Below are 14,522 nucleotides of genomic sequence, written 5' to 3'. Positions count from 1 at the left end.
TCTCTGCTAGTGTATGAATATAGAACAGCCTTCACTATGCTTCTATGACATTGCCTCCTATGTCGATAAAAGATCATTATCACTTTGATAATGGAGATTGAGATGTTTTACGGTATTGCAGGTATGCGGTGCTGTGAAATAATTGTCTGAAGTGTTAATTGGGTTAGTGGTGCAGAAGTTGTTTTGTACTGTCAGATCTGCTGCATCGACAAACTCCAAACGCCGCTATAGTTCATGCATAATAAATTTGCCAAATGTTTACACATGCTGCTTGTATACTGGTCACTTTTAATTATTGTACTGTATAAATAAGCAACGTAAACATTTGATGCCTTATTCACACTGATTTTAGAGATATGAAATCTGTAAATGATTAGCTTCATTTCTGATGAATTAGCTTGCCAAACCAGTCAATGGGGGGTGAATTGAGAAAATGTAACTTCAATAAATATTTTATGATTTAATTGTGTATTTAATATAATATAATATAATATAATATAATATAATATAATATAATATAATATAATAATAAATATAATATAAGCAATAATTAATTCCTTTTCCTGATATTTTTCAAATAATACAACGGCCCGTCATCAATTATTCCTTTTATTCCAATTAATCCACTTATTTTATAGTGTACTATTGTATTTAACTACAATAAACAGCTTAGCTTATTTAAATCTCTCTAGGTGTTTAATGAAGATGTTGTTTAAAACCATCCAACATACTTATTTGCTACATTTTTATACATAGGGCAGCTCACCCTATTTATCTTCATTTAGCTCAATTAGGCCATTCTCCAGAGCATTATTGTCAAAACTATGTGGATGTTATTAAAGAAAAACACCTGCTTTGTGAGCGATGCCAGTGTCTGTTTGAAGGCAAAGCACAGTCAGATTTTTTTTATTGCAAGTACACGGACATTAAAAACCCACAGTTCCACCTCCAAACTTTGGTGTAATTAAACATTTAAGATGCAACCCGAAATTGCATATCTTCCAGCCTTCAGTTCAGGGGTCACTTGAACCATTACTAGCTCTTTATGAACATTATCTTGTGGCCCTCACTAATTAGAGTGTTCTGCCTTATCTGCACATTAAAAAGACTGCATTGCGGCGCACCATCGTTTAGTACTTCAAACACTTAGCTCAGAGATTATCAAAGGAGAAGCCTTGAACGGCTTATTAATGTGGCCAAACAAGCCTCTTTAATAAAGCTGTTTAATCCCTACTAAAGAGCAAAACGGTACTCACGGTCACTGCAGAGGGGACCACCGTATGTCGTCATAGTGCAGTCGCAGGTAAACCCCTCCCACTGCTGCAGACACACTCCCTGATTGGAGCAGGAGTCCTCCATGCAGGTTGTGCCGGGGCCGGCTGAAACAAACAGGAAATGGGAATCGGTGGTTATAATCACACAGACAATCAACAGTTTCTACACTTACACAGGTTTCCAATCTCACAATGTTCCCTGTCATCATCATGATGACAGCAACAGGAAAATGTGTGGACAACTTGGCACCGTATTTGTCTACAGAAATCCATTAAAACAGACTTAAATTTGTCATTAAAGTTACTCAGAGAACGTTGGTAACAGAAAATTACTCACTACTCTTGACTAAATAACTTTTATAGCGTTAATAAGGATTAATCTATATTTAATTTATAATTTATGCAGTGTCAGGTAAACATGACATTTATTATGGGTTTATGTGAGGATTGTTTGAAGTTTACTTAAATTAAAAGTTGTTATATTTTTGAAGCCTAATAAATGTTTTTTTTATTATTATTTTTTTTTTAAATGTATAGCTTGCAATGTGTTGAATGGCTATAATTAATGTTTAAAATTGGGGGGGAAATCATTTTCATCGAGACATCAGTAGCTATATTAGTATCAGTGATGCTGGCCCTCATTCATTAAAAGATGTCATTAAACAAGTATTTAAAATATACTGTCTTTATGTTGTTTCTACATTAATTTTGAGATTAACTGTGAAATGATTACATTATAAAATTAAAAACGTATAAAAACGTGTTTTTAATTGCAATTAATCACAGAAAAAATGTTTGATTAATCTAGTTATTTTTTTTAATCGATTGGCAGCACTAATATACACATATACCACATACACACACATACATTATAATAATATAATATATATTTAGGGGTGTAACGATACACGTATTCGTATTGAACCGTTCGGTACGAGGCTTTCGGTTCGGTACGCATTACAAACCAAACGGTTCGTTGGACCATTTTTCCTGCCGAACAACATTTCGTTATTTCAAATGTAGGCGTAATCGACCACAACATTGCCCGATTACCTCATAATCGACCACAACATTGCCCGATTACCTCATAATCGACCACAACATTGCCCGATTACCTCATAATCGACCACAACATTGCCCAACATCAAATGACAAACATAACGAAAGCGGAACGAAACTGCGCTACTCCTTATTTTGTGCTTTAAGAGATCCAGTTAAGAAAGCATTTGAATTCGCCACTGAAGTAATAACATCGCTGCGAGATCTAGTGAGAAGCATTCACATTTCTCCGTTATTAACGGATCAAACAGCGCTGACGTGGAAACCAGGAAGAAACATTGTGCTTTCAAGTAACGTTACGTCGGTTTTATTTCGACATTATGAATAAAACTGCTGCCCTCAAATGTTAATCTGAAATAAAATAAACCTTTGTTTATTACTACTACAATATTATTATTATTTTATAAGGAGCTGTTTTTGTTTTATATGCTCCTAAGAAGAGTCAAGTATAGCTTCATCATTGCTCAAAGTAAAAAATGACCATACTTTATGATGTTAGTTTTAGTTAAAAAAAATTTAATCATGGAAATTTCTCAGGCATTTCTTTCTTTTTGCTGTATCGGAAACGTACCGAACCGTGACACCAGTGTATCGCATCGAACCGAACCGTGAATTTTGTGAACCGTTACACCCCTAATATATATATATATATATATATATATATATATATATATATATATATATATATATATATATACACACACACACTACCGGTCAAAAGTTTTAGATCGGTACGATTTTTAATGTTTTTAAAAGAAGTATCTTCTGCTCACCAAGGCTGCATTTATTTGATTAAAAATACAAACAAAAACAGTCATATTGTGAAATATTATTACAATTATTACAAACAACAGCTGTTTTCTATGTGAATATATAGTTAAGTGTAATTTATTCCTGTGTTCAAAGCTGAATTTATCATCATCATTACTCCAGTCTTCAGTGTCACATGATCTTTCAGAAATCATTCTAATATGATGATTTGATGCTCAAGAAACATTTATGATTATTATCAATGTTGAAAACAGTTTTTTACATTTTTGTTTCATGATGCTATGATGAATAGAAAGTTCAAAAGAACAGCATTTATCTGAAATAGAAAGCTTTTGTAACATTAAACACTACCCTTCAAAAGTTTGGGGTCAGTAAGAATTTTATTTTATTTTTGGGGGGAAAGAAATAAAATAAATCAATACTTTTATTCATCAAGGATGAATTAACCTGATCAAAAGTTACAGTAAAGACATTTATAATGTAAGAAAATATTCTATTTTAAATAAATGCTGTTCTTTTGAACTTTCTATTCATCAAAGAATTTTGAAAAAAAATGTACACAACTGTTTTCAACATTGATAATAATAATGAATGTTTTTTTGAGCATAAAATCATCAAATTAGAATGATTTCTGAAGGATCATGTGACACTGAAGACTGGAGTAATGATGCTGAAAATTCAGCTTTCATCAGACGAATAAATTACATTTTAAAATATATTAAAATAGAAAACAGTCATTTTAAATTGTCATAATATTTCACAATAATACTGTTTTTTTTTATTGTTTTTTTAATCAAATAAATGCAGCCTTGGTGAGCAGAAGAGACTTCTTTTAAAAACATAAAAAATCTTACCGATCTAAAACTTTTGACCAGTAGTATATATATATATATATATATATATATATATATATATATATATATATATATATATATATATATATATATATATATATATATATATATATATATATACATATACACATACATACATACATACATACATACAGTATATATATATATATATATATATATATATATATATATATATATACACATACATATATATATGTATAATATGTTGATAATAATATAACATACGGTGATATATACATACATACATACACTAATAGGTCCTTTACATACAATCTGCAGGCAATCGCTTCATTTTTGCATGGCACAAACTGACTGGCCTTTGCTGATCCTGCAGCCAATGAGATTGCTTGTCCAACAGTTAAATAGTCTGCTTCAGTGTTTGCTGTAGGCTAGTCATCCACCTCCCCTAGCTCCACCTGCCTGAATCTGCTACGGGATTTACGCAACCGTTCAAATGTTTTAGAAATGTTTTAGTAAGAATTTGATCTCGTTTTCTCACCAAGGCTGCAATTATTTGATCCAAAATACAGCAAAAACAGTAATATTGTGAAATATGTTTTTACAATTTAAAATAAGTGTTTTATATTTGAATATATTTTAAAATGCAATTTATTTCTGTTGGAAAAGCTGAATATTTCAGCATCATTACTCTAGTCTTCAGTGTCACATGATCCTGCAGAAATCATTCTAATATGCTGATTTAAACAGTTGTGTCAATTGTTTTTAAGGATTCTTTGATGATGAATAGAAAGTTCACACACACCATAATAATTCAATGTAAATTTTTTAAAAAATATATATATAATAATAATAATAATAATTTTAAATTATTTTATTATTTCTGATTTACGGTAAAAAAAAAAAAAAAAAAAAAAAACTTGGTGAGGTGTGTAACAAAATTGAAATAAGGTGCACCCTGATGCTATAAAATAGATAAAACAGATGTATTTTTAGTTAAGGGTCATATGTTGTTGTGATCAGAACAGCAGTATACTAACCTTCACAGCCTCGCTCCACTTGGCCCACACGGTGCAGAGCATCTGCGATCAGGTCAGGGAGTCTGCCGTTCAGGTCAACTGAGGCCAGGCAGCCCTGGTAGCCATCCCGCGATGCTATAAGCTTGGGCAGACTGTTGTACATGCTCTTCCCCACACCTCCAATGTACAGCTCTCCTATACGACACACAGAGGAAACACACACAGTTATCAACACACATCGCCATGTTTAAGTCCATTCAGCTGAATCTTTACCCTCAAAATCAGCTGATTAAGTCTGAACATTCCAACTGGGGCTGGATGTCTGTCTTTTAAATAAGGCAGGACTCAAGGATGATGGTGTTGCATTTGAATTTTTCATCATGTTAGAGCTTCATGAGGTGGGGTAATCCTGTGGTACTCTATGATGAGCTGAATATGTGTGGTTCTCTTTTCAACTAATTCCCTGCTGATGAAGGCTAATACCAATGAAGCTTTGATGTGCAGAACAAAAAGAAAAACAGGGTTGTCATAAAACAGCATATAATTATGTAACTTCAAAGTTGCCCTTGAGCAACTTTGAGAAAGAGAACGTGGATAATCATGAGAAGATGAAGGAGAAGGGAACTCCGGTGCGATATACAGACACTGCTCTCACTATAGCCTCTGTTATGATGCTCATCTGTGGTGTTTGGGTGTAGGATTGTGCTCAGACGGAGATTTGGGAATAGAGAAGAGAGGTGGAGAATTAAAATGATTTGGCTCTTTATCACAGAACAGTACGTCCCTGCGTCTAGTTCTTAAAAGCAGAATGATGCAACACTGCTCAGAGGAGTCAATTATATATATATTTATAGCTATATTTCTGGATTGAATATTGTGTGCATTTAGGTAAATTCTATACAGATTGAAATTATCAGTGTAGTACAATCTATGGAATGCTGAATGAAAAATTCAATATAGATTTATAATAAAAAAAAATTATATATATATATATATAATTTTTTTACATATATACATACATACGCATACAGTGTTGGGAAGGATACTTTCAAAACGTATTTCGTTACAGAATACACAATACATGCCCCAAAATGTAATTTGTAACGTATTCTGAATACTTGGATTACTTCCACATTGAATTGCATTTTATAAGTGTAGAAATGCGGTGCGGTGATGCGGTGGTGACGCGTTCATGTAACATGGGGTGGCGCTGCCAATAAAGCACCTAAAAGCTGTCACAAAGAACCGGTAAAAGTAATGATTATGAATATGTCAAATATAACAAGCAGATATTTTAATTGTTTTATTAATAAACAAGTGTTTTCTGTGTCAGTGTCGGCTGCAAAGATGAAGTTGACGATGCTGACTCGCGATCTTCGCAGTAGTGAACGCACCAGAGAGAAATGCGCATTTTACGGATTATACAAGCAGAGCAGTCTGTTTTCTTTCGTTTTGAATTGTTCTGTTTAAAAGTAGATATGTCTGTGACGTGAGGCAAGTATAACCTTATACGCTAAGTTTCGGTTCATTTATGAGATGAGCTCCAGTTCACGCACCGGCGCCTCCGTGTCGTGATTATCTATTTTCTGCTATATTTACTTCTTATTTATTAAATCCAGGCAACTGGTTGATGAAACATTTATTAAAATTAAGATACAATTAATACAAAACGAAATTCACTTTAAAGAAAGGCTTTGTGCTTTCTGTTTGAGGTCTCTGTGAAAGTTTTAAAGCAGTCTTTTAGTGCCGCTTTCAGAGCGGTCACGTCCGCAACATTGTTTTTTTCCTCATAAATGCGAACACGAAAAATTAAATAAAATTAATATTTTATGTTTTGTGGAGAGCCAACCCTTCTTCATCCGGTGGGTAGTATTACTTTTGGTTTGCGCAGTGTAATTCATAGAAGTACTAAAAAATATTTTGCCACCTAAAAGTTAAAGATTTTTTGTGTCACACATGTTTATTTCCCTCATATTAAATAGAAAACGCATGTGTAGACTGATATTTTTCTAATGTCTGGACTCCTTTATTAAGGGAGTATGTTTATATAAACAGACGTTTCAATATATTGGTATTAAATGCATTTTCTGAGAATTTCTATTTCAAGTTTTGACTGCAAATGTCACGTCCATAACGCTGGAATTTATTTTGTGGTGTAGGTCTACGTATTTTATAATGTTAACTTCAAATAATACTTATAGTAATTTAAAGATGTGGTAGCATTGGATCTGGACGGGAAGGATAACATGGGAGTTGGAAGGGGTGTGTCGTGATTCTGCCTTCTCACACCGCGACACAGGTTCGTGTCACGATTTCGGTTTCATATCGCATATCGTTACAGCCCTGGTGCTACCTGATACAACTATAAAATAGCAAGGTGACCAGTAAAACTACAGCAGATGACTAAACCTGGCTAATTAAAAAAAATAAATTGGCCTACTTTAAGATGCTTCTTAAGGTTGGAGGTGGAGTCTTTGGACGCTGAAAGGAGGTTGGTTGCTGGCAAGCAGAGGTTGCACTGCACAGTTATATTTCGTTCTCCCTTCTCTTTCTTTAATGTGAAATGCTGTTTGAATTTCCAAGATAGAAATGCATTCTTGAAAGAGCTTTAAATAAATGTTTGCTAACAAAACTAGGCAATAATAGCAACTAGTAATGGCTTATAATAATAATACAGTACATTTTTATTTTACATTTTTGTCATTTATTACATAATGAAATAATGTAATATAATTTTTGAATTTACAATTATTATTTTTATTTTTATGGTGTCATAGGACATTAAATAACCACAAAGGGTGAAGACTGCTAATTAAATAAAATAACCTCATGTTAAATAAAACAATGTTCTTTGTGAATAATCTGTGAACGTACCACTGCTATTAAAATAACCTATAGAAATTGCTGTGTGGTTAGGAGAAATTCCATAGCAGCTAGTGTCTATATAAACAGACCCACAGTTATAATACAAGTGTGCTGATGTTATACTTAGTCTCTGTTGTGTTGTTTAAGGTACACACTGCTCTTTCATTCTACACTTATTATTTTATTCTTTCATTCTGCAAATATACATTGCGGAAAGCATCAAAGATGTCCGGGGACCTTTTGATAAACATTCACCAGACAGTCCATGTTTAGAGGGCATTGTTTGCCAGTGAAATGCAATTTCCAACTGAGCTCTGCTGGCAAGACAGGCAATTACACGTTAAAACTGACAAGCAAGAACACATATGGCAATTTTCGTCGTACGTTCGAAGAGCGCTCCCTCTCTGATTGTTTGCTGAAATATGCTCTTTTTCCACTCCAACTGAATAAGCCTAATTAGACCATCATTAAAAGCCCCATTCATCTAAACTTCTGCACTCTTTCATTTTATCTCACCTCACTACAGATAAATTGTATTCTTTCGTTCTAACTTTCCCTTTCCATTAAGAGCCCCTCAACCTGACTCTCTTCAACTAACAACTGTAATTGTCCTCGGTGCCTCTTCAATGGAATGAACGGTCTTTCCTGACTGGATATAGCTCCGCCCTTTCGAATACTGATTACATAATCATAGCCATTTTACAATTCACTGCAACAGGTGTTTACTGGCTGAATGTCAATTGAGCTTCTAAAAGCACTGAAGGTCAAAGTGCATTCAGCACAGCACAAACATCGAATCATTTCTCATAAAATGTCTATAATTAATATTATTCTTCCAGTGAGTTCAGTCTGTAACTCCTAATCAGGACTTCAAGTAATCTACAGCTGATCCACTGCATGCAGTAATTTTCATGAAGAAGGTACAAAGAATTAGGACCTGAAAAAAAAAAAAAAACTTTTTTTTTTCCTTTTCAGACAAATGGTTTGTGAAAGGAGGTGCTTAACCTTCAGAAAATGTTCAATCAACCTCTAGAGGTCAAACTAAATATTATATGAGATATTTTAATTATTCATTTATATTTTATTCATTTTATATGAGGCTTGCAATTTTTGAAATCCTGTTACCAAAATTTGGAACGTCTAAAAAAAGTATGGATTTTGATTGAGATGAATGGGAATACTAATGGACCGTTTTCTACAAGGATAATAGACCTCTTTGATTAATATATATATATATATATATATATATATATATATATATATATATATATATATATATATATATATATATATTTTTTTTTTAACCCATTGTTAGCAATTCCAGTGTAGTTTTGTTTTATAAATTAATTAATAAATATAAAACAATGGGTTACAGATTTATTATAAATCATTTGATTAAATTGATACATTTTTATTTCACTCCAATGTCTCAATGCAGGGCTAAAAAAAAAGAAAGAAAATCCCTTCCCTTAAATTTTCAAATGTTGTGCCTGTGCCAGCACACAGCACAGAATCCACTGCCACACTCAGAAGAAAACCTCAGTCTGCTTCACACAGAATAGCCCATGCATGGTTATTAGCTCTGTATGTCTCAGTGTTATGCAAAGACTATTAAGCAGACTTCAATCACAATATTCAATTATACACCCAATAGTTTTTTTCATTAGTCATTCAATGGATGGCTGGGCAGCAAGAGCGCGGAGCTTCTTTTGTGGACGAGAGGGAGGAAAATCAATTGCTTTCATATGAAGGAACTGCAGGGAGATTGTAAAAATGACATCTCCAGTCATGCGTCTCTGTTGAGCAATGACGAAGCAATATCCCTGCTGGATAAAAATGGAAGACGGCGGAAAACAAAAAAGAAACGCTTTTGGCTGTGCTTCATGACCAGCAGCCTGACCAGTGGATTAAAGCTCCTATAAATGCTCTCATTACACACTCTACTGCTAAGGCATAGAGTTCCCATCATGAAAAGTTCTTTAACATCATGTTGAGGATCTAGGGAAAGGTGGCACTATATCATCATAATGATTGCTAGTACCAAGTGATCATTAGTGCTGTGTGCTACTGGAAGGAGCACTATTTCCAACAAACACCTAAAGTATTTAGGTCACAGACATTTATGCCAGACACAAATGATATCCCAAAGCATGCAGCTTGTTGAAGAGATATTGAGGTATTGAGAGAGTCTCATTACTTTTCTAAGTGTAGAATGAACATAGGAACATTAGGCTAGATGATGCTAGGATGTTTGCCAGAACGCTGGTTGCTACTAGGGGTGCAACAGTTCAAATTGCTCACGGTTCAGTTTGTATCATGGTTTTAGGTTCACGGTTTCGGTATGGTTCAGTATGTTCAGAAAAAAAAAAAAAAAAAAAAAAACTCTTTATTAAAAATAAAGAAAAAAACAAACAAATATAACTACAAGCAACAGCACAAATAAATACAATATAGCAAATATGGTTACACTTTATTTTAAGGTGTCATTGTTACAGTGTATTTATACAGTGTATTTATACATTTAAGTACTGAGTAATATTAATTAACTACATGTACTTACTATAGGGTTAGGGTAGGATTAGGATTTGGTTGAAGGTTAGTTGCATGTAATTATGCATAATTTACTGTTATTACAATGGTAAGTACATGTAACATATGTAACAAAGACACTGTAAAATAAATTGTTACCAAATATACTAATAAAATAAACAGTATTTTTCAAGTTTTTTAGGTAGGTCTAACATTTGTTTTCAGGTATAGAAATTGATAAAAGTAATCAAATGTAAAATTAACATTGCATATTTGACTATAAGTTAAAGAGTAATCCTTATTAAAGTTACAAAAGCTATTCAATCACGAGCACGAGTGATTTCCTTGTCTTTTGTTTTTTGAATAACATTAAAAACACAGACAGCAGGAATATTAGGCTGCTGTCCCTTTAAGACATAATGCACAGACACAAAATACTGATACTGTTACACATGAGTTATCTTTCTCGACTGTATAAGTTCACTTAAAGGGACACTTCACCCATTTGCATTAAGCTTTGTATCGTTAGAAACCCAGTCATATTTTTGAATGGACGTGCATTATTCCCTCATTTTCCCCTGAGACGGGAGAAATGCGGATTTCAGTGTTGCAGTTCCTGTTTATTATGTAAAAAATCGTCATTTTGCGTCATTCTAAGCAGGAAGTCCCATATCTTTGTAGAGGGGTTGAGACTACAAACACTCATTCCTCATTTTTCCAGGGGGTGGGACCCACTCACGCTACAGACCTATTACAGATCAGTGGCTGGGACTTCACTTGCAGAAACTAAAAGCATTTTCCGCCATCTTGTTTTGGAAGCTAAGCAAACAGGCGCACTGGAGGCAGATGTGAAGTTACAACAATGGTGGAAGGTACTCAATATGATGTGGAACAAGAGGATTTCGAAAGTCTGAAGCTCGAATCAGCAGCAATATAACGAAGAGCATCTGAGGCTGATGGAGGACCATGAGGCGGCTTCTGCAGCCGAGGCAGAAGACCTGCCTGTCGTGGACAAGGAGCCCGGACTGGCTCGAGCTGGGGCGGACTGGTGGTGCCTGTGCTCTTACTGTGCGCATACGGACACAGAGATGGAGTCCATTTGCTGCAAAGAATTTCAACAATGCCAATTTCTCCTAGACGAAATCCCTGAATCAGACGAGGACACGGACGTTTGTGTTGTGAACTGGATTAAGTGGGAGTGGCTTGCGGAGCTGTGCATTGTGGGAGTTGTTGTCTTCCATACAAATGCACCCTAAAGTTACTTTATGTCTTTCCTCGGTCAAGAAAGCACCAAATTCGAAATTTATGTTACATTTCGACTACATATATGACCCACTTTCAATAAAGATTAATGTTCCCACCGGTGAAATGCTCCTTTAAGGCATAACAGACTATGTCTGCTAGGATACTCATCAAGACGGATATGTTGACAATTTTTGTGTGAATTTGTCCATTCAAGCGCAATACTTGAAAGAGAACTCAATATTTGCGCGCTGTCTGAGATGTATGAGTGCAAAGTCTGCACAAACACACACACACACACACACACCCCTTCTCTTAGCACGCGCAAGTTCTCTTTCTAGTCTTGCTCTTGAATGTTTAAATTGGCAAGGTTAGTTTAGTTTAAACACAGATAGCAACGCTGTTAAGGTCTCACCTTAACTGCTTAAATGACTGGTCATGTTCGAGCATACGGCACTCACATTTACAAAGAGTGACCGTTTTGTTCATGTTTTTTGATTATCGCTGTTGTAATGTATTAATGGGGAGCCAGCATGTGCATCCATCGACAGAAACATACATTAGTGAAACTATCTGTTTTACGCGTTGTTGTTTTCATCAAACCATATTATAGATGCGTCATCAGATTTGAGATCAACCGCGGTGCAAATGTGTGCCAAACCGTGGGTGGAGAACGGTACGGTTCGGTTCTTTATAGAGAACCGTTACACCCCTAGTTGCTACAGCGTTGTGTTTTGTACAGGTGGTTGCTTGCTGACCCAACTGAAGAGTCTGGATGATATTCTGTTTTTAAGATGTGGCTTGCATCTCTCCTTCAAACGCAAGTCAATGCAAGCTTGCCAGGCGAAAATTGTGTCTAATTGCTTAGAAAAGTAATAGCACAACTATCCTTAAAAAGGAGGTAGATTTGAGGTATAATTTGTTCGGCTTTTACTCCTATTGCCAGGTTCTCACCATGATATAAAAATGTGTGTGTGTTTAGTAAATATTTTCCTTGACTGAACTGGCCACCAACAGCTCATTAATAAACTCATTGACATTCACATTTTATAGCAACACCTGGATTTTCCTCACGCCAGGGGGAACAGGAAAGCAATTTGATTCCAAAGTCAATAAAACAAATTTTCAAAAAAACATTTACAGGGCCTGGATGGCAGTTCCTTGAGGGAAAAAAGAAAACTCAATTATCGGACAGCATGGAAATTCGCTCGTCACTAGCGCTCTTCACATATGCTCATTTCAACACGCATAACAGGTCAAGCTTCACTTTCCACTGGCTCCCTCACAGAAAACAACACCACATATCAGCACCTTACCGTCTGAGGATGTTCATTTTACACTTCACAGAAGAGCGCTGGACCCTGGGGATTGTTACGCCACTCTCCATTCTCTCTGGCATAATTGCTTGAACAATTACAACTGACACCTACTGCGAAGTTGCTCTTTTGAAGTTTAAAGGACCTGTTCTGGGGCAGCCAAATAAAAAAAAAGACCTTGGAGCCTGACAGCAGGAGTTTGCACTTTATGGCCTTATTTGATTTGGCCTTTATTACTCTTGTACTTAAAGTAGCTTGTTGACGTACAATTAGATTTTTTGTGTTGGAGACTTTGTAGCTTTTCCTTTCTGGTCTCAAGTCTCAAGTCTTATTTATTTATATAGCCCTTTATGCTACATTGTAGGCCAAAGGACTGAACATCCAAGAGATTGTAAAATAAAATAAAAAATAAATAAAAAAATACATGACATACAATGACAAGGTCAAGAATTAAAAGCCACAGAGTAAAGATACGTTTTGAGACGAGATTTAAAAACCACAACTGAGGATGCAGACCTTACATCAGGAGGAAGTGCATTCCACAATCTAGGACCAACAACTGAAAAAAGCTCGATCCCCTTTTGTTTTTAAGCGAGTTCTCGGTACAAACAATTGAAGACAATTGGAGTACCTTTGTGCTCTGCTAGAGTTCATACGCACCAAGTCCTTAATATATTTCGGGGCCAAATCATGCACAGCTTTATAAACGTACAACAAAACCTTGTACTGTATTCGCTGTTTCACAGGGAGCCAATGCAGTCTTTCTAGAACTGGAGTAATGTGCTCCCTTTTTCTGACACCAGTAAGGAGCCTTGCGGCAGCATTTTGTACCATCTGCAACTTCGAAGTAAGAGATTGACTGATACCAACATAAAGAGCATTACAATAATCCAAACGAGAAGTAATGAATGCATGAATAACTTTTTCTAAGTCAGGAACAGACAGAAAAGACTTCATTTTCGCAATTGTCCTTAATTGGTAGAAGCAATTTTTTACCACATTTTTGACCTGATGATCGAACATAAGAGCACAATCAAAAATTACCCCTAGATTTCTTATTTTGGGTTGAACATATGTTTCCCAAGAGCCAAGAAGGCCCCCTAAGTCCCTGTCGTCATTGTTTGTCCCGAAAACCAAAACTTCCGATTTGCTGGCATTTAACTTCAGGCCGTTTTGCTCTAACCAGGCAATCACCTCCTGTAAACATAGTACCAAGGATTGATTAGTGCTAGGGACACCAGCACTGATTGGTAAATATACCTGAATGTCATCTGCATATAAATGGTATGAGATACCATGTTTCTTAAAAATGATGCCCAAGGGCAAAAGAAACAAAGAAAAAAGAATAGGGCCCAAAATTGAACCTTGTGGTACTCCACACTCCAAAATAATTGACTTGGAGGAAAAATCCCCAACCCTAACAGAACATAAACGTCCCTTTAGATATGAGGAGAACCATTTTAAAACCGTCCCTCTCAGCCCCACTACATGTTCCAACCGATCAATAAGAATAGTGTGATCGATTAAATCAAAAGCTGCACTCAGATCTAACATAATTAAAGCTCCTCTAGTCCCTGAGTCTGCAATGAGTAGCATGTCATTTGAAACTCGTAG

General features: G+C 35.2%; 1 protein-coding gene across 2 annotated transcripts in view; it reads right to left on the bottom strand.

Moving 5' to 3' along the window:
- Positions 1 to 14,522, bottom strand: part of nrxn2a (neurexin 2a) — a 423,124-nt gene that overhangs the window by 183,883 nt on the left and 224,719 nt on the right. For both annotated transcript variants that reach the window (XM_084137438.1, XM_084137437.1), the window contains exons 15-16: positions 4,978 to 5,151; positions 1,257 to 1,379 (exon numbers count right to left, since the gene is read on the bottom strand). In XM_084137438.1, coding sequence (XP_083993564.1) covers positions 1,257 to 1,379; positions 4,978 to 5,151 — 297 coding nt within the window. The remainder of the gene's footprint in view (positions 1 to 1,256; positions 1,380 to 4,977; positions 5,152 to 14,522) is intronic.

The sequence above is a fragment of the Abramis brama genome (genome assembly GCF_963993115.1).
Source record: "Abramis brama genome assembly, chromosome: 15".
NCBI lineage: Eukaryota > Metazoa > Chordata > Actinopteri > Cypriniformes > Leuciscidae > Abramis > Abramis brama.
This window is presented reverse-complemented; position numbering and strand designations above follow the sequence as displayed.